Consider the following 27,531-nt stretch of genomic DNA (forward strand, 5'->3'; position numbering starts at 1 on the left):
ATGGATACACACGTACTTGTGTGTTTTAACACATGTACCTGCAGAGTTTTAACATACACACAATACGGTAAATGTATTTTCTCTGCCTGATTTTACTTCCTCTAGCTTACTATAATAGTGTATATAACGCATGTAACATGTGAAATGTGTTAATGGACTGTTATCCTACAGCTTCTGGTTAAAAGTAGGCCATTTAGCTTTGGGGAGTCAAAAGTTATATATGGATTTCCAACTCTGCTAGCACTTTGGTGCCCCTAACCCTCGTGTTGTTCAGGGGTCAACTGTAGTCTATAAGCTCTTATGAAGGGACCTATGTTCAGTTTTACTACAGGATCTCCAGGTCAGCAATGCCTCACATGTGAGAGTCTAATAAATTATCCATCCATCTCAGACTGGCCCTGGAAAATAGTGTAATAATAAAGGCATTCTTCCTGGCTTCCTAAATCAAGATAAACACTTGTATACAGTGCTTTATTTTTTGCAGTACACCTTGTCCTGAACAAACTGTCACCAACAAGGGGTAAGATTTTACTCTCAAAAAATTAAAAACCTTTCATAAAAAGGTAGTCTTAATTCAGAGAACCCAGGATTTAGGTCTTCCCCAGCCCACAGTATTTCTTGTTTTAGAAAGGCAGAATATGGCAATATAGAAAACTAGTTCCAAATGACCATCACTTCAACTGACATTTCCCCCACCTCCATCAAATAAGAGCATACAAAGGCACATGATTATGAGCAAATCCAAATTTATTTTAACGCCATGTCATTTCAACATGTTTAAAAACCTCATAAGTTAGCGGGAGCCCTAGTTCCCTGGGACAGCATGCCAGAGGTACTGAAATTCATCACCTTTCTCTCCAAACCCCTAGCAATTCGTCCAATCCAAGTCCACAGCTTCAAAAAGCCAGGAGTTGTCTCTTCAGTCAGTCTGCTCCTCTGGTTCCTGGTCTTTCTTTCAGGGAGGGAGGTCAAAATATTTCAAACAGGGAACAAAAACCACAGTTGAGCTTCCAGCTCAGGTTTCTAAGATGGAGCAGGGGAATGCACCCCCCCACCATTGACTCCAAAGAAATGGACAAGGTTGAGATGGATTACTCCTTTACAGCTTTGTGAAGACCCCCCCCCCCAAAAAAAAAAAAAAGAGTCCTGTGGAACAAAAATGACTAAAGAGATTTACAAATGAGGATCCATTTGATAGATGAGAATCCCTTGGTAAATGCAGGCTCCGGCTCCTGAAAATGAGAGGGGCCTAACCAGACAGTCTGGATCAGAAAAGGAATCTGCCACATGTGAATAAAAACAATCTGAAGAATATAGCTCCTCTCTATTTTGAGGCCTGATAAAATACCTGGGGAGAGTGGGAAAAGAGAGGAACAAGCCCCAACAGATGGGAAAATGCTGACACCAGAGTGGTATAAAAAAATTTCAGCTGAGTTTTTAGTGGTGGTGGCTACTTTAGCCTTCTCCCTGTTCTGTTGTAGGGCCATAAACCTTGACCAAGCAGAGAGTAGTAGAAAAAGGCTAGAAAGAGGGGCTTGAAGACGATGAATTTTGACTCCTGATTTTATTATTCAATTTCTCTTTTCTATTTAAAGTAGTCTTCGGTGGCTGGGAAGCCTGGCCTCCCAAGACCAGAGTCAGTTGGAGCTGGTTGTTGTTGGAAGGGGGTTGGGGTGGGGACAGGGATGGGGGCAGGGAGACCCTGCTCTGTTGGCGGTCCTGGGTGGAGAAGACGAACTGCACTTCACAGAGCCTGGGGTGTGGTGGGAGAGGGATGAGGCAGGAGCAGCAAGCTGGGGAGATGGGACCCACCTCAGTCCCCAGCTTCATTCTCTTCTAATGTTTCCCCACTGGTGGCATTCTCTGCAGTCTTGGAGGCCTATATTCATGGAAGGGAGAGGAAGACTTCTCAGTTTCCAACTACTTGCAATAGTATCTAGGAGACCAAGGACAAAAATATCCTAATGCTCTAGGTCAGGGCTGAGGTGGGGGGGGGGGGTAAGGATACAGAAATATGAATGCCCATCACAACCCAGGAAAGTAGGCTAAAGAGGGGTCAGGTTCACTCTGCCAGAGAGCGAAGATCATAACACACCTTCTTTTTTTTCTTTTTCTGGGTTTTCCGACTTGCAGAACTCTGGAGGAGGGCCTGAAAAATGGGAAAAAGAAGGAAAACAAACTTTGAGCAATATAGAGGAAACATGAAGTGTCACTCTCAGTATCATAGCTCTTTTCAGGGCTTTGCTGACAACATCCTCACGCCTAGGACAGGTGCCATACGCTCCCACTTTCCATCACACACTGACCTTTAGCTCTGCATCCTGGACCTCCATCTCAGACTTGTAGAGGTCAGGTTCAAAGGGACCACTGGTTATCCTCATGGGGCCATTGGGCATGAGCAGGACTGTAAATTTAAACTGGGCAACAAATTCACCTACAGGAGAAAGACTGGGTTTTGGTAAAATGCCCCCCGCCAGACAGAGGGGACCCTAATCACGGGCTCTAAAGGAAACGCTCTTCTTAGAACTCACCCTCCTTCTCATAGAGAACATTAAATGGCTGCAGCAGTTCATGTTTGGCACACTCCACCACACCCATCCGGGCCTTCTTCTCATCTTCAAATGCTCTGGGTGGCGGAAGACAAATTCGGGTATCCTTAACCCCCTCTATCAAGTCTTACCATTTTCCTTATGTTTTTAAGTAGCTCCTACCCTCCGGCAGAAATCATGCTTAGGACTGCTCTTTCACATCAGCTTCAATGAGAGGGCAGTGGGCCGAGGGAGAGAAGGCATGCACGCGGGCTGGAGCTGCAAGTCCAGGCAGGGGCGGGGTGGGAGGGGGTTGCACTGGGAGAAGGAACAGTGTTCCTGGGTGTGTGGTCTATGAGTCAGACTGGTTCCAAGGCCTCTTTCTGCTAAGTGCAGTCGTAGTACCTTAAAGTAAATGGCATGGCATCAAAACGCCTTTCAACCTCACTGAAGAAGGCACGTGAAGTTTTCATTTTCAGGCCATACTGCTTAGAAGGGTCTCGTTTGTAAATGGTGGTCCTCTGTCCTGCATCCTTGGCCTAAAACAGTATGAAGTTAGGTCACGTTTGGTCTGGCGCTCTTAGGACACACCTCAGTCGCCCCTCTTCGCCAGCGCCGGCACTCTCCTCACCTTGCCCTCTCCTGAGCTGACGAGAACATCCACAGCATATACTTCGTGTACCTCAAATTCTGCTTTTTCATGGTCCTTCCTAAAAGAAATAAAAAGGGAATCATAAAAACAATGAGTAGTTCCTGGAGTCTAAAGCAGATGGCAGACACGATGAGGCTGGGAGTATGGAAGAAAACATTCACGACTAGTCTCAGCTGGTGGAAGGCGAAGGGTGGAATTGGCACCTACTTCTGCTGGTCTGTGGGATTCTGGATAATGGTTTTCTCTCCATCGATAACATGCTGCTTCAACTGATGTGACAACATACCTGTAGACAGGACAAAGCCATCTAGAATCCCAAGAGGTTTCCAAATCCACCCACCTACGTTGTTTGATGGGGCAGGCAACGAGGGAAAAATGCCTGGCTACGAAAACTCACAGTAGTAAGGGTTTTGGCTTAGACTGTGCTAGAGCCAGGATGGATCCTCAAAGGAACAAAATCCTTAGTTGAACTAAATTAGAGCCTCAACCCTGTTATCTGAGGTCTCACCTTCTATTGGTGTGCAATTAAACGAGTGGGCAACTTTGTTCCAGGCTTCCGTCACTTGCGTGTTCTAGAAGTACAAGATCAAACACAGGTGAGGTGCACCAGGGCCGAGGAGCTCTCTCCCACGAGAATGAAAAGCACAGAAGAACTGAGAACCCCACACCCTCCATCAAGAGCAACAAGGCTCCTTGGGCTTTCGCTTCATAGTCCTACTAGCCCCACAGCCTAGAATACCCTACGTTCGCATTTTACAGGGCGCTCTCACAGACGGCCTGACTAGACCGCGGTTCTTAAAGGTCAACGGGGCAGATCTACATTCCATATCCCGATTTAGAAGACGTAGAAACGGAGGCTCAGAAAGGTTAAGAAATTTGCCCAGGGGTAAGCCAGTCAACTGAAAGAAACTGGAATAAACGGGTTTTCTGGTGATAAATCCAGTGTTTATTCCACACTCTCTGTTGAGAGGGGACAACAAGCTCTGATTTTCCCCTTTTTACCTCTTTCAAATATGATCTGATCCCCATCTATCTCATTTGTTTCATTAAACAAAATGAAAAAGAGAATAATCACAACTAATATTATTAAACTATGTGTGAGGTACTTTACAAGGATCATCTCAATTGTCACAACCACCCCTGAGACAATAAGGGGCAATTTTATTTTTCCCATTTTGCAGATGAGGAAATCCGAATTCAAAGTTATTTTTAAACAGGAAGGGGTGGCAACAGGGCAAGAACCCAGAAATTCTTTTTTTTTTTTTTTTTTAAGATTTTATTTATTTATTTGACAGAGACAGCCAGCGAGAGAGGGAACAGAAGCAGGGGGAGTGGGAGAGGAAGAAGCAGGCTCATAGCGGAGGAGCCTGATGTGGGGCTCGATCCCATAACGCCGGGATCACGCCCTGAGCTGAAGGCATACGCTTAACCGCTGTGCCACCCAGGCGCCCCAGAACCCAGAAATTCTGATGTATGTCATAACTATACAATAGCCACTATACACTACTACCTTCCAGTGGAGACACACAGTAGGTAGTACATAAAAAATAAAAATAATCAATGTGCAAAGTAATTATAGGCAACACAAGTGCTTACTGTGTGCCGGGCACTGTTCAAAGTGCTTTGTAACAGCTCTGTGAAGCAGGTATCATTATAAGGAAACCGAGACAGAGGTTTAAGTAAAAATGATGGAACCGAGTAACAACGGGGATGCAGTACAAACTGATTAAAAGGATGAAGAACAAGAGAGCACAGGGGAAAAAAGGGGGGAAGCTTTAAGTACTGAACAGGACCCTGGAGAATGAAGAGTTAGAAAAAATGTCTCCACTCATAATCTAAGATGTAAAATTGTATTAATTCATGACAGTTCATGAACCCTGCGCTTCTTAATATCATCTTGCAAGCACAGAACTAACTTTTGGCCTCTCTCTGCCACCAGTATTCGGGTATTATGATTTCTGTTTCATAAGCTTTTAAAGTTGTGTGTTTTGGGGGTAACTGGCCGGCTCAGTTGGAAGGGCGACTCTTGATCCTGGGGATGTGAGTTTGAAGCCCATGTTGGGTGTAGAGACTACTTAAGTAATTAAGTTAGGGAAAAAAGTTTTTGTTTTCCACATTTAAAGAAAAAAAAAGATTTCATTTATTTATTTGTCGGAGAGAGAGGGAGAGAGAGAGAGGGACACGGAACAAGCAGGGGGAGCGGCAGGCAGAGGGAGAAGCAGGCTCCCAACTGAGCAGACAGCCTGATGTTGGGCTCGATCCCAGGACCCTGGGACCATGACCTGAGCCAAAGGCAGCTGCTTAACCGACTGAGCCACCCAGACGTCCCTGTTTTTTACGTGTGTTTTACTGTAAGTGATACACGTCAAATTATTTAGAAAAAGATGCACATCCAAACATGAGTAAGGAAGGATCTCTAGGCTCCGTGAAGAAAGGACCATATATCCCCATACACTCAGCACGGAACTTATCTATGATAGGTACTGAGAGTTAACTGCTGTTTAGCTAACTGCCTCTTCTCTTTCAGAAATCCCATTCTGAGATGCAGCTAACTTTAAAGAGCTGTCTGTATTAGGGGCACCTGGCTGGCTCACTCAGTAGAGCATGCGACTCTTGATCTCAGGGTTGTGAGTTCAAGCCCCACCTTGAGTAAAGAGCTTACTTTAAAACAAAACAAAACAAAAAAGCTGTTTTATAAGGGGGCTGCAGAAGCTGGCAATTCAATACAGAACAGCTACAGATGACTAACGCATCCTTGGCTCTATCACCTTTGAGCTGGACTAAACGGCTTACCTGGTTTCCAGGTTTGACCAGGCGTAGGGCAGCTTCAGCACAAAGGTGAGCTGCCTTAATCACATCTGCTTTCCGCCCTGTTACTTGGGTCCCCTGCAGATAAGGAAATGCAGTCAGTGCCTTTCGGGAAAGCACTTTAACTCAACTGGTCACTATGCAAGGCCAGCCAACGAGCCGGAGAGAAAACAGTTTTCTCCTTTTATTTCTCTTGGGACTCTCTCAAAACGTACTTGGTGGGCAGCAGCTTATTCCCCTCCACTCCCCACAGGTGGACCAGAGTTCAACGCAGGCCACCCACCTGAGCTACATCAACCACGAAAGTGTGAGCCACATTAGCGATGAAGCCATCCACGTGGACCCCGAGGTCACTGAAAGGCAAGAGTAAGCACAGCATTAGCGACTAGCACTATGCAAATGCTTAGGAAAAAGACGAGTACTCTAAAATGGCTTAAGCTTACATTTTTACCAAGTCACCTTCCTTGAGAATATAGTCCTGGTCGCTCTTCAAAGGGGAGAAGTGACATACACAGTTATTTACTGAAATGCTGGTGGGAAAGGCAATACCTGTAAAGAGACAATCATCAGCCTTACTGCCTTGCTGTCTCTCTTGCCCAGTCTCTCTTGGGAGCCCTGTTGCCCCTCAGAAAAATGGAGGGATTTTCTTCAGGGTCTTGCCTGTTTAATCAGTTTGGACTGGGTAGGAAACTGCTTGCATCCCACCTGCCATTCCAAATTTCCAATATCTCAACCACAGCTCGGGTGGGGTTACATCATTACAACAAAACAAACAGGACTGAGTAAGGGTCAAACTTGGGGAATTGGTGGGGGATTGTTTTTTTACCTTTCTTCATTTCTTTTTCTTTCTTGAAAATTTTCCCTGTCTCTTCCATAATCATGGCATCACCTTTCTCACACAGGCTCAGTACCGACACACCTGAGCAGGATGCTTCCACCAAAGACCGAAGTACTCCTGGGGACAGAATCCCACCATGTCAGCCCTGCAAGTGTTGTCTAAGTTACCATCCAAACAATACCTAGAAGTTAAGAGTTTCTAATATTCCCTAGTGCCACTGCCCAAAGGTTGAAAGAGTGAACAAGTTTTGCCTCTTGGAATATACCTACCTATAATCACTAAATTTCTGCCTTCCTTCTCCTAAAATAAGAAAGTCAACACACCCTTCCCTCCCTATAGAATGTGACAACTGGACAAAACACCATCTGTCTCTCTAGTCAAGGGAGACTTTTCAAAGATACCTGTGGTATGGTAAGACAGTTACCAAGTTCAAGAGGGTTCTCACCAACGTAACCAACATACATGCAAAGCAGACTAGAAGAAATTTATAGGCGTCAGGAACAACAGGAAGGTAGACACAGAACTGCTGACTTGAAGCTGATGCATTGTTAAATGCTACCTTCTATCCTTCTCAGACACCCCAATTAGATGTTAGTAATCTCAATCTGTGTAAACTTATTTCCTCATCAACCAGTGTATAAACCAAGGGACTTAATCTAAGTTTCCTGGGCTTCAACAGGTTCATGGCTTACAGCTCTTAGCACATCTCAAAGAGGTGTAAGACCCGAAAAAGTTTCAAACTGGTATCTGGGATCACGAGTGATCTGGGATCACAAGTGCCTCAGAAGTTAAGCTGCAAGGGAAATAATTTTTTTCTGATTCAAACCACTAAGACTAAAAAGTACTCCAAATGGGGGTACTACAGTAAATGTTATAAAGCACTGTTCTGTTCACTGGAAGTCCTCTCCACGGCCTTCCCTGAACTACAAGTTTGATTTTTGTGATCTAGGCTTTGGTGAATCAAAGTGTGAAAAACTCAGGTTTTCAGCCATAGAACTAAAGGGATCTTAAATACCTATCTTTACTGTCAAAACCATTTAAAAGCCCAAACCCAAGCATCTTCTGTCCCCCTAACTGGGTATTAAAGTGAAAAGATGAACTGGAAAGAGAAAATAGAAAGTGAGACATCTGCCTGGATTGGCAGGCAGCTGCTGAGAAAGTAAGACCACAGGCGTAATAAGAATGACTTCTGAGATCCTAAACTCAGCCCCCCCCCCCTTTCAGTACTATTCACAAGACTGCCTAGTTGGGGTGAGAACCTCAAAAGACTCCTAGAGTTGTCAAGCCCCAGAGAACAATCAAACGTGACGGCTAACTAAGGCTATCTGCACAGATTGTTGGTAGTAATGAGTAACTTCAAGGAAAGCCAGATATATCTCCAAGACTTGGGTTAGGATCTCCAGGGGTGCCCTCCAACGGTCCCTGAGCTGGCCCAAGAGTAGAAAGGGGCCCCCACCAGCGAAGGAGTTGAAGTAAAAACCGAAAGACTCCAGCAAAGCACGTGGTAGGGAAGCTAGTGTCAGGGACGGTAGCAGAGGAAGAAGGGAGCCGGCGATCCGCATGGGAACCCGGCGACACGTGCCGGCAGGGCCCCTGACGCCGGGGAGCCAAAACAAAATAGAGGGGCGCTTCCGTCGCCAACAGCTGGGTGCTTCCTTTTCGAGGTGGCCTCGCCGCTGCCAGAATCAGAGGAGGCAGGGATCCGGACCCAAGGGTGAGGGGCTGAAGATGCGCCCTGACTCCTGATTAACGGCCTAAGGTCCAAGCCGGCTGGGGGCCCCGCTCTGCGCTCCACCCGGTCGTGGGCCCGCACCTCCCCGGACTCCAGCCCAGGCCTGGCGGCTCAGGTCCCAGGCGCAACACGGAGTCTTCCCACCACGCCACCCCCAGCGGACCGGAGCGGGGCCCTCAGTAGCTCACTCTGCATGACCCCGCCGCTCCAGCCCCTCCGGAGCCAGCCCAGCACCATCCCCTTTGCCTCCCCCTCTCAGCCTCGATCTCCGGACCCCCGAGGCCCGCACTCACGGTTGGCGATGTCGCCCCCCATCTTATACTTGGTCACGACCAGGTCCTCGGCGATAGTTTGTTCCTGCTGCTCGTCCTCGCCCGACATCTTCCCACCACCACCACCACTGCAGCCTCGTTCCCCCTGAGCCGCCGCCTCTGTCTCCCTTCCCAGCCACAGGCTGTGGCTAGAACCCCTTCGATCCGCGAGGAGAGCGCGAGCGAAAGCGCGAGCTTGCAAGGGAGCGGGCGGGCGGGCGAGAGCGAGAAGCTGCGAGCGCGCGGGCTGAGGCGCAAGGCACGCTGGGACAACGAGTCCTTTCTACAGCCCGCCTCTAGCCGACCTTGCGGACTCTTGAACTACAATTCCCAGCCCGCCTTTCGCGCTCCTAAGCCAGGCCCTGGGGCCTTGCCCTCCGAGGGCCTCGCACGCCGGAATCGCCGAGCACGCTGGGAAGGGTCAGGCTCCGGCGGGAAGGCGGAGCCGTTGGCGAGCCTGAGGGGAAGCGTGGTCTCTCCCGGAAAAACCACATCCACCAGGAGCACTGAGCGAGAAGCCGTAATAGAGAGGGGCGGGCTAAAGGGAGAAGGGGCGGAGCTACGGCGGGGCCCTGGGAGTAGAGGCAGCTGGGCAGGGTGGAGCAGGGTGGAGCAGGGTGGAGCCTCGGCGATGGGGGACTGACTGCTGTAAGGGCGGGGAGGCTGGGTGCGCCCTTCCCCGGATCCCCGGAGCGGCTGGCGGGACCTGCCCAGCCGGTCCAATCATCCTCCGATGTTGGCAGCACGGGGACCGGCAAGAGCGGCGTGGAAGGAGACCCAAGGGTGCCAGGAGCGGGGGCTAACTGGGCAGCTGGACTCCGGAGGGATTATCCATTTACAGCCTCCCAGTCTAGAGGCCAGACTCCCACTGAAGATGGCACTATTGTTTCAACAATGGCTTTGATGGCACCTAAGGGAAGTGTTCGTACAGACTTTTTCAAGAGCACGAGTTCCGAAACATATGGCAGTTTCAGCGTGCCACCTCATGAGGCACCACACCTATAGGGCTTTTTCTTATTTTCCCAAACGTGGGTTTTCTTGTTTTTGTTATTCCCAGTTGGTTGTTCTGTAGAGATTCCTAGTAAAAGCCTTCAATGAAAAGGACTGTGTGCTATGCTTGGGAATACAAAAAAAAGTAGGGCTGGAGAAAGCTGCAAGGTGCAGAATAGGAGTGTCAGAAAACAGAAAGCAGCATGCGGTGGTGGCTATCCACTGCTGAGGAGCACAGGGGTGATCTGTCTTACACACTAAAGGTTTTCTTCATTTGACAGACAGGAAGTTGCAAAACCAGCATTTTTATTCAGGTGTGTATAAAAACAAAACTAACATCTCCACTGATACAAGATATCTTGTTTCCCATCCAAGGGGACAAAGGCCTGAAGCTGGGTCCTCTTTCTATCCCAACCGGAAGTTTCCCACTACTGGGTGAGAACAGACCCTTATAGTGGCTCTTGGGACTCTTGTGAATGTGTCCCTTGGGTAAGAAGTGATCATTTACAGCACATAGAGGTTATGGTTTACACAAAAATGTCCAGTTATTTTTCCTTCCGAACACCCCCTTTCCTGAGATGAGAAGTCTGGGTGTAGGAGGAGGCTGCGGTTGTTGGGGTTAGACTTGATTCAGTGCAAAAACAAGAAGACAATGCCCCTTACAAGGACTCTGACTTGTATCAGTTTGCCTTGATACCTTACAGTGAGAAAACTTGCACTGGAAGATTCTAAATCCTGGACCCACCGCTTAATTTGCGTAATCTCTTTAAGGCTCAGTTTCCTTATTTATGAAATGGGAATTGTAGCTCACAGAATTGTTGTAAGGATTAGGTGAGATAGTGTAGGTAAACTTTAGCATAATGGCTGGCATCGTAAATGTTCAATTAATAGTACTCGTTAATATCTATGCCCAACCTCTTTCTTCACTCAAGATTTGAAGCTTTCCATTCTTTCCAGGGGGTTGAGTCATCAGCCAAAATTTTACATTCCCCTGCCAGGTTATCCCCCTTTTCCTCTTCCTTAGGAGTCTGGTGGGAAACAAAAGCACACTTTAAAGCCTAATCTCAGTGAGTCAGAGTCTGAGAGAAAAGGACATAGGAGTAATCCTTCATATCTCCAGGGAGTCCCCCTGAGGAAGCAGAGGAATGGGATTAGGAAAGCACACAAAATAGGAAAAATCTCCTTTCCTGGGATTGGGAAAGAGAAGAAAGTGCACAGCTGGCTACATCTCACAAGAATTTTGTGTCGAAGTGTTTAAAAGCCTCCAAAGGTTGAGTGGAATTGTCTAGGACTGGGGAAAGAGGGCTGAGACCTGGGAGGGAGGGACTAGGGAGAAGAGGGGCACCCTCTAGAGGCACTAGCTGCCATGAAATGCTGCCCTGAGTACTTCAGGGAGCAGGGGTTATGTTCTCTGAGCATTAGCCTTGGGGAAAAGCCTGCTATGCCAGTAATCAGGGTTGTCAAAAGCAGAGTCAGTGGCTTCTAAACTACGGAGAGTTTTGAGGCGGGCACAATGGACATGGGGTGTATGGTGTCCAGGCCCCTGGAAAGCTCTCATCTCTTCATACCCCTGCTCAGCTGCTGGGCAGGCGCCCATGGCTGCGTAATCTCCCCCAGGGGCTCCTCCGCCATGTCGCCGATTCATATATTCATAGTCCTCATCTGGGGTTGTGCCAGCAGCGGGCATGAGGGGCCCAGGGTTGAGTGGGCAACTCTGTGTGCTGCCCAGGGAAGCACTGAGGTCTGATCCCACATCCATGTACTCATAACCCAGCTCCTCGAGAGAACTGGGCCTAGGGGGACGAGTTGGACTGCGCCTTCTCCTCCGGTTCATGTATTCGTACTCATCATCTTCATCTTCTTCTTCAGTACCCAGGACAGAACTGAGGCCCACTGAAGAAAGGGTGCCTTCCCGGGAGGAGGGAGTACCTGGGGATTGAGAAGAGAGGACAGGTATGTAGAGAACATGGCGGTAGGTGGTGGGGAGTCGGGGGGAAGTTAGGAAAAAATGAAAAGGGAGGGATAAGATCAGAGAAGATGAAAGGATTAAGAGGAGCCTGGGGAAAGGATCAGAGAAGGATTTGAGGAAAGCTCTAGGAAGAGTCAGGCACCTTTGAGGTGTGCATCTGGCATGACATATCCATTGACATCCTCTTCCTCTAACCCTGGTGGGGACAGTGGGGTGACAGGAGTGAGCAGGCTGTGGCGCTGGGAATGGTAGGCACTGTCTCCACGTGGCCGTGGGCTCCGGCTCCGGCTCCTACACATTGACACCTTCTCCTGGAGCTCAGCCTCAGAGCCCGTCATCACATGGCCCTCTGAGGACTCTGATGCCAGGCGTCCCCGTGGCACTGGGTGCAAAGAGGCTGGACGAGGGCACCGCTCACCACTCCCACAAACTGCAGACTCCTGAGGAGGAAAGTAATACACAGAGATTTATTCAGAGACGAGGAAAGAGATATTTGTTTAGAAGACTAGGTTGTTCAATGCCTTCTTTTTCGTGGGGCACTGATTAAACCTCAAAGATCTCCAACATCTCCCACACTGCCCCTGTGGATCCTAAGACACTGCCACCCAGCCTCTCAGCAGCCCCTTGAAGAGACAGACCTTACCTGGCAAGTCTCCCCAAGATTACCCTGGTTCATAGGCATATATCCAGATGATGGGCTTAAAAGGCTCTGGCTCTAGGATGAAAAAGGTGAGGAAGAGGTGGAGATTAAAGGAGACATCTACTCACCATGGAGGCCTTTGAGCAGTTAATCTGGGCATCAGTGGGGTTCATGAGGGTGCAGGTAGGTAGAGGGCTCAGGGAGCAGAAAGTCTTAAAATGCTGGGAAATGCCTTACCCCACGGGGCCGATTAAGTGTTCCAACTGGCAGGCTGAGGGCAGAGCCTAGTGTAGTCGCCAGACCGTCCTCTTCTGCCTCCAAGTCCAGGTCTAGCTCTAGTTCTGGCTCCAGCTCCACCTCCTCCAGTTCCTTGTTTGTCAGAGCAGGGGGCTCTGCCCCAGGGGAGATTCCAGGCCCACTGTCTCTCTGAGGGACAGGCGGTTGTTAAGGTGGTTCCTAGTTCCAGCCAAGTCCCCTTGCCTCTAGATCTCCTTGACAACTCCTGACCACTGCTCACCTTTATGACCAGATACCGTGGTGGGTCTCGGGCCATCCTGGTGAACTCATTGGCTAGTTCTTTAAAGGTTGGACGAATGTTCTCATCAATCATCCAACCTGGGGGTAAGATGTAGGAAGTAGAGCCATAAGAGGGGAGTGTAGGAGGGAGGGAAGTCAGTTAGAAAATGGCTGGGGGGTGCCTGGGTGGTGTAGTCAGTTAAGCCCCGATTCTTGGTTTCGGCTCAGGTCATGAGATCAAGTCAAGAATCAGACTCCTGGGGCGCCTGAATGGTTCAGTCGTTAAGCGTCTGCCTTCGGCTCAGGGCGTGATCCCAGCGTTTCGGGATCGAGCCCCGCATCAGGCTCCTCCGCTTGGAGCCTGCTTCTTCCTCTCCCACTCCCCCTGCTTGTGTTCCCTCTCTCAGTCAAATAAATAAATAAAATCTTAAAAAAAAAAAAAAAAAGAATCAGACTCCTTGCTCAGCACAGAGTCTGCTTGGGACTCTTACTCTCTCTCCCCCTGTCCCCCCTCCACACGCACTCTCTCTCTCTCAAATAAGTAAATCAATCTAAAAAGGAAGGGAGGGAGGGAGGGAAGGAGGGAGGGAGGGAGGGAAATAAATGGCTGGGATCAACAGGGAACTCACACTTGACCATGACCATGTAGACATCAATGGTACAGATCTGGGGCTGCGCCAATCGCTCCCCCTTCTCTAGCAGGTCTGGTACTTCAGCCAGTCGTAGTCCAGCATAGGGCTCCGCCCCAAAGGTCATCAGCTCCCAAACGGTCACTCCTGGTATAGGAAGACATGACTAGTTGACGGCAAAATAGTAGACATGGGCGTGAAGATGAAGGGAAAGCAGAACTCGATCTAACACAAGGATCTGGAGGGCTTAGAAATTCTAAGAAGGAGTCTCTCAAAAGGCAACTATGGAATTTGGGCCAGCGATGGGATGGAGGGTATCCAAATGGACTGACCATAACTCCAGACGTCACTCTGGTGTGTGTATTTCCCAAAGTGGATACTCTCCAGGGCCATCCACTTAATTGGAGTCTGGGGAATTAAAGCCAAAAGTGTCATCAGTTGACTTCCACAGATTTTCTCAGCACTTCTAAACCCCAAGTTCTTAGTCATTCTTCTCTCTGTTGCCTTCTGAACTTGAGCTTCTGGCATCTCCTTGAACTTACTGCGCAGCCTGTCTGCCTCTGAAGGAGACCGCTCACTGCTCTCTACTCCCACGCTTCACTCCGTGCCCACCTCCTTGCGCAGCCCTTCGTGTCACCTCACCTTGGCCTCACTGTGTAGTAGTTGCTTATCATCGGGGGGAAGCAGGTCAGCCACCCCAAAATCTGCCACCTGAACCTGACTGGGTGACTTCAGTAGCACATTTCGGGCCGCCAGGTTCCTGTGCACCATACCATGCTCCTCAAGGTAGTACATTCCCTACAGAGGAAGGAGGTATTCTGAAGGTTGGGGGAACTGATCCTCGAGATCCAGGATCACCCCAAACCCTGAAGGCACCTCTCAGAACTTCAGCCTCCTGCCAGCCACCAGCCAGGCGGTTCAGTCATAGAACTCTTCCAGGTTCCTCTCACCTTGGCAATCTGTACTCCCCAGTTGAGCAGCAGCTGGGGCCCCAGTGCTCCACGGTGTTGTCTCACGTGATCCAGCAGGGAGCCCAGAGGCAAGTACTGAGTGACGAGCTGCAGAGATGACCCAGGGCACAGTCCCAGCAGCCGTACAATGTGGGCATGGTCTAGGCTGCCAATAGCCAGCATATGCTACGAGACACAGAAGGGGTTATCCAGGGATCAAAAAGGTCCACATATACCCAGATCAGGGCTACCCCAACATTCAAGGCCATCAGTATGGCTAACAGTATCTGCTGACACAGGACCATGCTTCTACGACACCGTATCTAATAGTGACCCCTCTCCCAGTGGCATACACAATACCCTTCCCTCACTCACATCCGTCACATCTTGGAAACTTTGCCGTCCACTCTTGTCCTCAATGACTTTAATGCAGACTGGAATCTTGATTGATTCACCCTCAGGAATCCATACTCCCTGGGAAGTTTTGGGCAGGAGTCAGCCTAAGGTCAATCTCCCCAGGCTAGCCCTTTCCCTAAAATCTTTCTCTCCTTCACCCTAGATCATCCTTTTCCCTCCTCCTCCACAGACTTCCTGTGGGCCACTCACTTTGTGCACGGTTCCAAAGACGCCTGAACCAAGCACTTTAAGCTTCCTCAGCTCTGTTTCTTTGAAGATTCTGGCCAAGACTTTGTTAGCCTTCTCACTGGGATCCAGAGGCTCTATGCTCTGAGGAGCAGAAGGGAAGAAAATACTCAGGGAAGTCCATTCCCATGTCCCACTCCAACCCCCTCTCTATGGGTTGTTGCCCAGAGCGACAAAGCCCAAAGGCGTGGAGAGCAAGAAGAGGAACTGTCTTTAATCTTAAAAAACATTGCAGGCATATTGGGCAGTAACAGACCCTAAGGATTGAGGACGTTGTTTGTGTTCATGAGATCAAGAATCAAGAGCGTTGGGTTTCCCCTTTGATGGGAGGAAGGGGGGAGAGCTGGTAATGCTACCCCTTTGAATACTTTTATACAATTCTCTACGCTTTCCAAAGCACTTTCACACACACCATCCCCTTTCACCCTTACAGCCATCCTCTAAGGATGAATGTTATTATTTCTTCCGTATATGTGCATAAAATGAGGCACAGAGAAGGAAAGTACTTCAAGTCATGCTGACAAATAATCGCAAAATCAGGGCTGGAACGCATGTCTCCCATTTCTCCAGCCAGAGTTCTTTCTAATGGATCATACTACCTCCTTGAGGAAAGGAATCAAATCTCTGGGAAAGGAGGCGGCTCTTAAAAACTGACGGTATAGGGTACCTTTCAAGAGCAAGCTAGGCACTCACCTCACCCCGTTCCAAGTACCGCCTCATAGCCCTCTTATTCTGAATCCGGCGCCCACGCCAATAGAGAAAAGTGCCTCCCAGGATCAGGAAAATCACTGCCAACCCTACTACCACTGTTAAACCCACTGCCAGATGGGTTTTGCTGTGGGAAAGAGAAGTCCAGCATTATCCTGGGTCTACACCTCCCTTCCAAATGTCATCTATGCCTATATTACAGGTACAGTACAGATCTGGGGCAAGAAATTAACATTCATGTATACACATATCCTCGAGCACTGAAAGGGTTAACCTAAGTCTGGACCTCCTGAGGATACTACAAGTTAAGTTTAGGAAGGGAAGGCCAGAAGCCTGGATTCTTGTGTCTTCAAGTCCAGTGACAGTGCTGTATATAGAAGGTCAGAATGAATAGAGACTCTTCTCTTCCCAGCAGATAAACTCCCCCCTCCCTAGCCTCTCTCCCAAATATTCCCAGCTTCCTCAATCTCCAAGTCCATCATACCTGATCAGTGCCAGTGTTTGACCTAAACAGTCTTGTAGCTCTGGTCCCTTACACCTGGGAAAGAAAGTCATCTCCTTAAACGGGAGCTTGGGAGACTCCCACAGGAAGCTCAATTCCAACAGCCTCAACATACAACACTGTTTCAGACCCTACCATGGTATCCCATCCTTGAGCTCAATCATATCATAAGACACGGCCCCCGTCTCTAGCTTGCCAACTGTCCCTGTGTCCCTCTCTTGAATCAAAGTCCCCTGAGCTGAGGTTATTCCAGGCTCTCAAAACTGTGGTATAATTTTGTGCTGTTTTTGAGAGATCCCCTTTCTCCAATTCTTCCTAATATAGCTTGGAGTGATTCTTAAATCAAATCATAGTCCCTTTCTTCTTTCAGCTCCCCTTTATCCTCTTCTTTCCCCCTAGTTTTGTTTCTCCCCCTCCCCCCTTATCATCCCATCACTGACCCCTGGGTGCAATTCTCGTGGCAGGGCCGACATTCATTCTGAGCATCTGGGTACTTGTAGATGGGGCCCTTGGCACCGAGGACTCCACTGGGGCAGCTGTTCACACAGTGGGGCCCATCTCGAAAATGGGCACACTGAGCACAAGCATCAGAGCCCTGGGTAGAAGAGAGAAGGTTGGGAAAAATGGGATCCCAAGGTCAATTTCATACCTCCCGGCCAGGAGCACCCAGCCATTTGGGCTGCTCCATCCACAGCATTATCTGGCCTCTCTGTGTTGGCCTTGTGATTTGGCCATGTCATTCCCAAGACCACCTCGTGTTGCCCTTGCCCTCTCTCCCTTAGAGATCCTGGTGCTGCTACTGTACCGAGCCGTTGCACGTGGCAGCACCCTCCATGGGTCGGCACTCCGGGTGGCAGGAGAAGCATTCAGCCTCATGGGCAAACTCACGAGGCTCCCTGCAGTGGGGGGCAAAGGGAGAGGGTCACTTCTAAGTTCTGACCTTTATGTCCCAATCCCCCAACCACAGTTTCCCCTTACTCATTCCCACCAAGGCATATGCAGAAAGCTGTCTAGGGGCACCTCGGTGGCGTAGTCGGTTAAGTGTCCCAACTCTTGGTTTCAGGTCAGGCTATGATCTCAGAGTCATGAAATCAGGCCCCATGTCAGGCTCAAGTCTGCTTGGGCTTCTCTCTCCCTCTCCCGCTGCCCTTCCCCCAACCCTCCCTAAAATAAATAAATCAATCTTAAAAAAGAAAGAAAGTTGACTAAAGCTTTTCAGGTGCCACCTGAATCACTCCATCCCAGGGCCCCATCCCCTCAGCCCTGCTTGACTCTCGCCCCTCAGCATTACCCATTCAGAAAGTTGCAGTGGGTCACACAGACACCTCCTCGGCTGTAGTTTCGACAGGACAGGCACTGACCAGGACCTGGGCCCCAGCATCCCCCAGAGGAGCACAGGCGATCACACACTTTGCCCTCTGCCACTGGAAGGGAAGGGGTGAGTTAGGAGGGGTCTCCTCACACGCCCTCTTCTGAAGTCTTCCTCATAAGTGCTTCCAGCCTAACACGCCCCTCTCCTTGGCTCTGCCACCGCCGCCCTGCCCGCCACCCCTACTCCTGCTTCCAGGGCAGAACAGTCCTTACACCTACCCTCTCCTCCCAGACTTCCTCTTCCCCGCCACCCCGTGGGCCCGTTCCTCACCGCAGTCCCTGCGGGGCCGATTGTGCTTGATGTCTAGTCTCTCTTCCGCAGGCCCCCGCAGCAGCCTGGTCCAGTTCAGAGAATGGTGGTAGCAGAGCTGCCTGTTGGCGCTTATGTAGATACGCCCGGCACTAATTTCTCTCAGAGATCGGAGGCCCAAAGAGGTTATATTCAAGTTCTTCATGATCAACAAAGAGAAGCCCCGGCTGAGAACAATGAGACAGGGTAAGAAGGGAGACTATACTGGGAAAAATGACCATGGAGTGGATTCATTTTCATTCAACACATTTGCTCTGGGCCAGTCACCAGTAAGAGCGAGTCCCCCTCCTTTTGCCTTTTCCCCTTCCCCTTCAAACTCTCAGACCCTTTGGGCGTGCCGTATGAGACAAGGGTGCCTATGAAACAGGGTTCATTGCCTGGGTTCACGCTACCACCGCCACACTCCTTACTACTCACTTGTATAGGCTTCTGCCCCCGATGGTTGTCAGGTTGGAAAAGACACTGAAGTTGTGCATGTGGGGAGGCCAGGACTGGATGTTTAGGTAACCTGAGGGGTTGAAGAGACGCAGGTGAGCAGGGAGTCTTCTCCCCTTGCTTTCTCAGGTTCTATCGGTCCCTCCCCTCTCACTTGGGACATGATTTTCTAAGTAGTTATACAACAATTTGTGCCAGTGGTTCACCTCTTCCTCCAGAAAGGGCAGCCTCTCCCCCCACTCACCTGTGATCTCTCGTACTGTCCGGAAGACGTTGAGCTTCTCGGGGTCCAGGGCAGGGATCTTGTGCCAGGGGTCTCTGGAGATAACAGTGAAAACTAGTCGACAAGGTAGAGGGAGAAGCCAGTAACAAGCAGCATGCCTCGCCTCAGAACTTAGTTTCTAAATATCATTCTCCACTAAAAGGAAAGAGGGCTCCTTGGAGAAATAGCTAGGGCAGGAGAAATAGAACATGAGTTTATAGCGGCTGATGCAAAAAAGTACGGAAGTGCTCAGAGAATGAGGGTACAAGCCTGAAGAACACAGGATCTGGCTTGAAGAAGCCCCCAGTGGCCAGATGAAAGACAACTGAACACCAAAATAATGACTATAAAGATTATAAAGGACTGAATGAAATAGGTATAATCAACCCATCAATGGGAAGGGAAGACTCTTCTTAACACTAAAATACCAACAAACAAATGCAACTCTCATTAAAAAATTGATTCAGGGGGCACGTGGTGGCTCAACTGGCTGAGCATCCAACTCTTGGTTTCAGCTGGGGTCATGATCCCAGGGTCGTGGGATCGAGCCCCAGGTCAGCTCTGTGCTCACCTCCTTCTCCCTCCCCATCTGCTTCTCCCTCCACTCCCATGTGCTCTCTCTCTCTTATATATATAATATATAATATATAAATATATATATATAATTATTACATATTTAAATTTATATATATATATATATATAAAATCTTTAAAAAAATGGATTCAGGCAGGGGCACCTGGCTGGCTCAGTTGGTGGAGCATGTGACTTAGTCTCAGAGTTACAAATTCAAGCCCCAAGGGGGCAGAGATTACATAAAGATAAAATCTTAAGGGGGCCTGGGTGGCTCAGCCCATAAGGCATCGGACTCTTGATTTCGGCTCAAGTCATGATCTCAGGGACGTGAGATCGGGCTCCATATATGGCTGTGTGCCTGGCATGGAACCTATTGGGATTCTCTCTCTCCCTCTTGCCCTCACTCCCCCACCTTCTGCGCTCTCTCTAAAAAATAAATAAAGAGTAAGTAAAATCTTTAAAAAAAGAAAAAAAAAGAAGTAGGAGGACACAAAGTCCTTGTCCCCTGCCACTCAGCTAGACCGTATCAGATTGCTCTGAGATGTCTCTGAGGGGATTCAAGCCCTGGGTGGGAGACAGTTAGGTATGGTCAGGTACTGTGTGACCTCTACAATTTTATGATTTATATTCCTTTTATTTTTTTTTTTAATTTTTTGAAAAGGATATTGATTGATTGATTGATTGACTGACTGATTTATGTTGAGAGAGAGAGAGAGAAAGCAGGGAGACGAGCAAGGGAGGAGGGAGAAAATCTCAAGCATGAAGCAGGATATGGGGCTCTATCTCACAACCCTGAGATCATGATCTGAGCTGAAATGAAGAGTCCGACACTTAACCGACTGAGCCACCCAGGCGCCCCTGTGATTTATATTCCCAATCAGCTGCCCATTTGAAGGGTTGAGCCAAATGCAATGAATTGTGAGGGATGGATGGAGTGGGGGATTAAAGAGGGAAAGCAGAATCTCTAACCCATTGAGGCCAGTGATAAGAAAGTCCAGGTTCCCCAGGATCTTGGTGCAGTTCACAAATCCATCGATGTTGCTGGAGTCCACAGTCTGGAAGCGGCTCCCCGAGCCTGTCCCCTCACAGGCTGTGAACACAAAAGAGGCTCAGTGGGTGAGGCCCGACTGCTCTCTGGGGAAAGGAGGTCTCTTCACCACCTCCTCACCATCTCCTGCTCACCTTTGGGGCACAGCCCCCCACAAGGTTCACACATCTTGAGTCCATTTTTATCTACTTCCATCTTGTCAGGAGGACAGGCCCGGACACAAGACGTCTGATCCACCACGAAGTTATCTAGGAATGAGGAGGGCACCATTAGAGACACTGCCGTTAGAGAAACGCTGCCAACGGCCAACTGAACCTTGCTCCCTCCTGCTCTGTGCTGGATTTGTCCCAATCCACCACCCAAGGTTCCTTGAGCACTGTCCTACGGACGAGAAAGGCCCTTTGCTCTTTGTTGCAGAACTAGGAGCAATTGCCAAAATCACGGGGAAGTAAATAGGGGAGCAGGACACAGGGGTCATTCGCTGGAGGCGGTTAGACAACCACAGCCTACATCCTCGAGTTACCACCAACTTGATCCTTTTCACCTCCGAAAATTTTGTCTAAAATCCTGGTTCCACTACCATTCTCCCTCTTCATAGGCACTTACGGGGACAGCTGGCTACACAAACTCCACCATACTGATACTTGGTATGGGGATTGGGTTCCAGCTGGAACGTGAGCTTGTTGTAAACAAGAGGCTGTGGACACTGGCGCACACAGGCCCCGCTGTCATTGAAGAGTCGACAGGCCTAGGGACACAGGAGAGTCATAAAACTCACGTTACGTACGTATCCCTGCTTCCTCCCCAAAGCCCACATCCCCATTTCAGAACCCAGGCGCACGGTGGCACGTACAAAGCAGTCTGTATCCTGGGGGCCCGAGCAGCCTCCTGCGCACTCATCATGGCAGCACTGGTTGGGGTTGGGCCCAAAGCAGTGACCGTTACACTGAGGAGCACAGATGGTCTTGGTCACTATAGAAAGAGAGAAAGCATGGCAGTCGGGTCTCTTAAGACTGTCTTCTGAGGCCATTGCTCCCCCTCTTGCCCCCTAGGGTTGTCCCTACCCGCAGTGTTGCCATAGGTTGGGGTGGGCAGGGATATGAAAGTGTATGAGCTTGAAGTGTTTGGAGGGGAGTAAACTCACATGTCTGGCAGTCTTCTGGTCTAGGACCCCAGCACCGCCCCTTGCAGGCCTCATGACACGGGGGACCTGGTTGGGAAGGAAAGCAACACAAAGGGCTGTCAGGGCTAAGAAAAGCTTGCTTGAATCCACAGGGTATGATGTCAGCACACAGGCACCCCAGTCCCACGAAGCAAAGAGCCAGGGCAGTGTCCCTCCTTGCCCTTGCAGAGCAGGGCTGGGCTCAAGTGAACCTGTCAACAGGGGGCGGAGCCACACCTCCGCACGCCCACAGGGCAGCTGAACGGGAGGGTCTGGGGCAATTGCCAAGCTCAGCCCCAGTCCCAACCCAGGAACTTGGTTCCTTCTTGGCAAACTGAACCCAGTAGGCATATGTGCGTGTGAGTGGACAGGGAGCAGCAGACTGTGATCAGGGGAGGTAGGTTCCAAGGAGAAGGGAGAATGTTGTAATGGAAAGAGATGTGGCTGTGGCTGTGGAGTCCAGAGATCTGGCTTCCCCAGTTAGCACACAGAGACCTTTTGCTCCTTTTCTTCACATAATGCTTCGGGAGTTTGGATCCTAGGAGACTGACCTGCTCTCTCCTGGCAGGCTCCTTGGGTCTAGGGCCTGAGATTTTTTTTTTTTGGTGGAGAGCTGGATTCAGATTAGGGATATAATGAAGATGGGAAAGGGGTCATTCTGTGTGAGCAGAGGAGCAATCTTGATCATGGTCACTCACAGCTCCTGCCATTGTCCTTCACCACTATCTCGGCATCTCGGTCCCTCACGATGTCCCTCCAGTCGATTGTGTCCATGTGACAAAGTTTATCATTCTTCTCAATATAAACGCCCCCCGACAGAATCTCTGAGGTAGGGAAGAGAAATGACAGGGTTTAAGGGCTACAGCAGACCTCCTCTTCCCTATCCCTCCCCCCCCAACACAAAAGACCACCCAAGACTCAGGAGAAGGGGAAATGGGGCAGACAAGTATGTCTAATTAAATCCAAACTGCAGAGAAGGCTTGCCTTGTAAGACAGAGGAGGAGCCAGGCCAAAAGAAACTCCTGCCTCCTCAGACACCTGTCCAGATCCGGTTTAGCCAGTGGGGGAGGGGAAAGGAAAGAAAGAGAGAAGATCCCTGACTCAATCACCTCCTTCCTCCGCCCTACCTGCGTGTTTCCCAACTGACTGGGACAGGGAGAAGTAAAAGGTAGCCATGTGGTATTTAATCCCCTATTCCCCAGCTTGTGGGGAATTGTGAGGGGGAGGAGATGGGATTCCCATTCCCAGGGAAGGGGGGACATCGAGGTACACTGTACTTTAAAGACAGAGGAGTGGGTAAGAGATCCGGCTCCAACTCCAGCCCCGCGGGATGAGGACCCTCGCCCTGGGGAGTCGTGGACCTTTAGCGCATTGGTCAAGGTGGTGGCCCCACGAAGGGGGCACTTAGTGAGCAGTCTTGGGTTATCATCGAGGAGGCACCTGTCTGCAGGTTGGCGGAGGGGCCAGACTAGAAGGAATCGGCGGGCACTGACCAGTGAGCTGAGTAAAACGGAGCTGGCGCAGAGCGTGGCTGGAGTTGGTGTGATAGTTCAGCATGACAAAGACGGCAAACTTCCCATCGTACACCTGAGTGCCCCGCACCACCCGGAGGTTGGGCAGTGGCAGCGTAGAGAACTCATTCATGGCCACGAGGACATAGCCAGTCACTTCTCGGATCCACTGTGATGGAACAGATCATGTCAGTGGGAGGGATGACAGGGCAAAAAGCCTCACTCCCCTCATTAAGGAATCCCTAACCCCTCTAATTCTAATTCCCAACATGGAGTAGGGAGTAGCTGGTGTCACACTGCTGTGTCCCTTCTGCCAAGGAAGACAGGTGGCAGAAGTGACTGAGGAATTCTAATCTCTTACCCTTTCCCTCTCAGAGCTCCTCATGCCAGGAGGGTCCTTGGCCCCCTCCTCATCTTCCTAGGTGCCCCTCTCCATTGGCTTCTGGTGCAGACCACTATCCCACCCCTGCCCGCTTCTCCTTGCCAGCCCCTGTGCATCCCTGGCTACAGACACCAGACCAGAGGTCCGATTCCAGCCACCATCCCCATAAACACACAGGTGTGGGTCTTGCGAACTGCAGAGTTTGAGGAATGCTGACTCCAGCAGAGGGTAGCCCTGAGGAAGGGAAGGGGGCTTCTGTGGGGAGGCTGAAGGGGGAAGAGGTTGCGGTAGGAAGTCAGGCACTCTAACCTGCAGGAAGGAGAGGTCGGCGTTGTGTCCTGTGAGCACAATCTCGAGGTTCCCCATCACCACCTCGCACCTCTCGTAGAGCTTATACAAGGTCTGGTACTGGTTCTCGGCATCACCCGTCACGCTCAGCCCATTCAGAGTCCCAGGACACACTGCTCAAAGTGGGGGTGAGAATGTCAGACAGCTGGACCCAAGTTTTTGGCCTGGTCCCCCAAAATCATCCCCTCGGTTGCCCTCCTACAGGAACATTCAACAAGATCAAGAAGCAGCCTCCTCCAACCGTCATCCCTAGAGAAAAAAGGCCTATGTTGGACTGAGATCCTCTCTGGAATCCCCTCACCATCTCTCCGAACAGGCAGGTGCAAAGGTTTTCCACCACAGCCGCCTCCATGCCTCTTTCAGGTATGACTTTGGGTGCTAAGGAGTTAATCAAAGAGGATGTAGGGTTTTCTCTCCCTCCCTAGAGAGGTTAGAAAAGGACCACAACTTGGTTACCCTCCTCTTCCCTTCCCCCTCTCTGACCAGGGTACTTACTTCTCTACCCCCATCCTGCCTCTCTCTAGGTCCTGGAATAAATATCTCTTTGGGGCGAGCACACAGCCCCTATTGTGTCTACTGAGGGTGGGATGGGGGCAGAGGGTGGGGGCAGTGCCCAGGGCCACAGTTCAGCCCACAATGCAGCAATTCTGTCTAGGAGGAGGGCCTGCTCCACCCTGTCCCGAGACACCCTGTCCTCAGTAGCACCGCCCCCCTCCACCCTCAAGGCTTGGGCTCAGACAAGTGACCTCACGAGAGGGGGAGCTCTGGTGGGGAGAGGGGGTCAATGTGAGCTTTGTCTTTAAAGCTGAAAGATAAGGAGCTGGTTGCCTACCCCACACCCCCCCTTCCTAAACTCTGGCTTCCCTTTCCCTTCCCCTATCCCAATACACCCCAGCTCCTCAGAATCACACTTTCCAGCAAATACACAGTTGCCTGGAGGGAAACAGCAGAGGATTCCCCCCATTCTAAGCCTTTCACCCCATTTCATTGTCAAAAGATTCATTAAAAAGCTTTCCAACATGGCAATCCTCATGAGGCGTGCCAGTCTTGGGGGTTCACTTGACCTTGTAGGTATGGAGGATACAGGGGCTATGGGAAATCTTGGCCCCTGAAGCCCGACCCGTCTCTTTGCTCTGGCTCACTGACAGACTGTGAGGATGGTGGGGGGTAGATACCACCTGTTCCAACCACCCTTCCCGGAGGCGCTGGCAGCTTAGCAGGAGGGCGGGAGTGGGAACGGAGGAAGGGAGGTCAATGAGGCCCCAACCCCTCCTCCTAGATACACCCCTAGTCTGACCACTTGACCTTTGAGGGCTCCCATTCCCTATTGCTTCCCACAATGGGAAGGAAGGGGGTGGGCTAGACCCAGCAGAGGGGTAAACGGGCTGGGAGCTCCCAGAGGAGCCTGGGAACTCTAGGGTCCTTGGGTTAAAATGAAAGAAACTAGGAAGGTTAGTCATTTAGGGAACAGCCCCTTCCTGGCAGTACACCCCCTCTTCCAAGTTAAGGTGCCAATCGTTCTCCCCAGATAAGGGAGGAGCCAAGATTTCTGCACAGAGCAGTGGGGTATGTATGTGATGTGTGTGTACATGCGTGTGTCACACACACACGCACACAGATAAGTGTGTACCCAGCTCCCCCACTGGCCCAGAAATCTATACTGGTTCTGTCCTTGGGTTTCCTTATAAGGAAATAGTTCAGGTGGCCCCATCCATCCCACCTGCCTTTATGTGTTTGTGCAGACTCTGTGTCTGTGTCTGGAAGGCTACAGTGTTAGAGGTCCCAGTTCTCTGCCACCCTGAGGGTAAAGTCCATATTACACAAACAGGGAGCAAAGGGCCTGCTCAGGAAAAAAACATGAAAACCACCTCTAAGGAGGAACGGGCAGCTTGGGGAGCAGGGCAGGGGGAAGGGAAAAATCCCTGCTGTACCCAGGCACCAGGGGCCTAGGGAGGGGCCTGGGCACTCCTTTGGTAGAGAGCAGTGGGGTGGGTCAGACCAGGAATCTTCAGCCCCTCCTCAACCAGAGGCCTCCTCTCCAATATCCCCCACCCCCATCACAGCCAGGACAAAGGGACTATAGAAGGACTGAGACAGGGCCGGATGCCCAGAGGCTGCAGGATCCAGATAAAGGGTAAAGAAACCCAACCATGCCTGCCTCCTGTCTCCCTCAGGGAAGGTGGCCAGGATCTGGGACTCCTGGGTTCCTGGTTGAAGATTCCAAGGGTCTGGATGGGACCCTGATGCAGTCATTCTATTTGGTCCCTCCCACTCCAGTCCCCAGACCCCCGCCCTCCACCAGCTGGGAGTTTCACATTCAAGATCCCAGGTCTAAATTTAGGCCCAGCAACTGTGGGGGAAGCACAGGTGTTTCTCCCACTCCCACTCTGGGGAAGAGGCCCTGGCTGTGCCAAACCCCAAGCTGAGGTCTGAGGGAGGGGAAGAGATCAACAGGATTCCTCCAAGTCAAGCAACACTAGCACCCTCAGGTGTTCATGGTCCCAGAGACACCCCAAGGGGGTGGGCTCAGATGGTATGGGAGTTGGAGGAACAGATGAGCAATGTGACTCTTGTCCAGACTCCAAGAGACAGAGTCCAACAATAAACAGAACGTAGGTGGGGGAGAAGCTGGGCTTAGGAAGGACCTCCAGGACAGGAAGCTCAGAAGGTGGGAGAGATGCCCTGTTGGGTCTCAGGATAGGGAGGGAAAAGACAAACTGAGAAACACAGGTTGGAAGTCCTTGACCCTACAGCTCCTGGCCCAGAGCCTTGTCCATAGTAGATGCTCAATAAATATTAATGGGATTGATCTGGGTCTTGACAAAGAGAGGTTGGTCAAGTCAGGGACCAGCCAGCTTTATTATTTTCAGGAAAAGAGGGAGGTCAGCCTCTGCGTGGTCTCTCACCCTGATGTCACCTGTACTTGGCCCTTTGGTTAGTCTCAGCCCTTCCCAGGGCACTCACGGAAGAGGAGGTGCCAATCTTGTTTTTCCAAACGCGGAGAACAACAACCCCCTCCAACCCTTCCATAGCTCCGCCCTGTCGGCAAAACAACGAAACTGGAGGTGCTGAAACCCGAGGGGTGGGGTTGGGGAACAGACTGAGAGCCCCCACCCCCTTCTCCAAGACCTCCACCTCCGATCATCTCCTCACGTTTACAGAACGGAGGTCCCAGCTCCCCTCCCTACAGGGCCCCTCGGAAGTGTGATCTGTCTCGGCGTCAGTCCCCTCGAGAGAGAGACAAATCAGAAGGCCGGGGACGCGCGGCGGAGGGTTGTGTGTGCGGGGGGGGGGGGGGGGGGGAGGTGTGATCAGGAATCCCGACCCCGCCCGGACCGCGCCGAGAACCCGAACCTGACGGCCCCTGCCTAGGTGGCCCCAGCGGAGCCGCCCCTGCCCTCCAGGATTCCGCGCTCTCGGTTCGGGATCCCGGGTCCCGAGACGGCCGGTGCTCCCGCGCCGCTTACCTGCCTGGGAGTTGCCCACCTCGGAGCCCCCGGCCAGGTTGAGAAGGAAGCCCAGCACCTGCAGAGCCGCCTTCGCCCTCATGGCTCCCGCGGAGGGCGACGGCAGCCCCGCCGAATCCGGCCCGGGGGGGCCCCTGGACTAGGACATCGAAGCGGAGCCACCTGAGCCGCCAGCGACTCGGGAGCGGCGGCAGAGGACGTTGCAAACTGCAATCGGAGCCGGAGCCAGAGTCCGGGGCGGGATAG

The 27,531-nt window shown here is 50.8% G+C and overlaps 2 protein-coding genes and 1 long non-coding RNA gene across 5 annotated transcripts; 1 reads left to right on the forward strand and 2 right to left on the reverse strand.

The window, feature by feature from the left end:
* Positions 1-732: 732 nt before the first annotated feature.
* PA2G4 (proliferation-associated 2G4) lies at positions 733-9,363 on the reverse strand. Its single transcript, XM_048217911.2, has 13 exons — positions 8,852-9,363; positions 6,815-6,943; positions 6,432-6,537; positions 6,272-6,341; positions 5,974-6,066; positions 3,689-3,752; positions 3,388-3,466; positions 3,160-3,238; positions 2,934-3,067; positions 2,532-2,626; positions 2,307-2,434; positions 2,096-2,149; positions 733-1,879 (listed from the first exon to the last, which is right to left on the reverse strand). Exons 1-13 carry the CDS (start codon positions 8,937-8,939, stop codon positions 1,814-1,816), a joined length of 1,185 nt encoding a protein of 394 aa, XP_048073868.1. The 5' UTR covers positions 8,940-9,363; the 3' UTR covers positions 733-1,813.
* On the forward strand, positions 9,216-13,430 carry LOC130544448 (uncharacterized). Of its 3 annotated transcripts, XR_008960736.1 has the most exons (4): positions 9,216-9,389; positions 10,141-10,173; positions 11,729-11,812; positions 13,213-13,430. It is a non-coding gene; the product is annotated as an uncharacterized LOC130544448 (long non-coding RNA). The 3 variants fall into 3 exon arrangements; XR_008960735.1 differs by having other exon boundaries at positions 9,219-9,389; positions 10,141-11,812; XR_008960737.1 differs by having other exon boundaries at positions 9,219-9,389; positions 10,145-11,812.
* Positions 10,149-27,531, reverse strand: ERBB3 (erb-b2 receptor tyrosine kinase 3). Its single transcript, XM_026500298.4, has 28 exons — positions 27,286-27,531; positions 23,780-23,931; positions 23,071-23,257; positions 22,276-22,401; positions 21,560-21,625; positions 21,269-21,387; positions 21,022-21,163; positions 20,550-20,663; positions 20,337-20,457; positions 18,776-18,849; positions 18,514-18,604; positions 18,058-18,263; positions 17,707-17,839; positions 17,221-17,311; positions 16,856-17,010; positions 16,398-16,451; positions 15,899-16,040; positions 15,170-15,289; positions 14,939-15,037; positions 14,564-14,749; positions 14,256-14,411; positions 13,946-14,021; positions 13,614-13,760; positions 12,986-13,083; positions 12,706-12,894; positions 12,472-12,543; positions 11,971-12,268; positions 10,149-11,788 (listed from the first exon to the last, which is right to left on the reverse strand). Exons 1-28 carry the CDS (start codon positions 27,365-27,367, stop codon positions 11,262-11,264), a joined length of 4,023 nt encoding a protein of 1,340 aa, XP_026356083.1. The 5' UTR covers positions 27,368-27,531; the 3' UTR covers positions 10,149-11,261.

Source organism: Ursus arctos, unplaced genomic scaffold (genome assembly GCF_023065955.2).
Source record: "Ursus arctos isolate Adak ecotype North America unplaced genomic scaffold, UrsArc2.0 scaffold_21, whole genome shotgun sequence".
Classification (NCBI taxonomy): Eukaryota; Metazoa; Chordata; class Mammalia; order Carnivora; family Ursidae; genus Ursus; species Ursus arctos.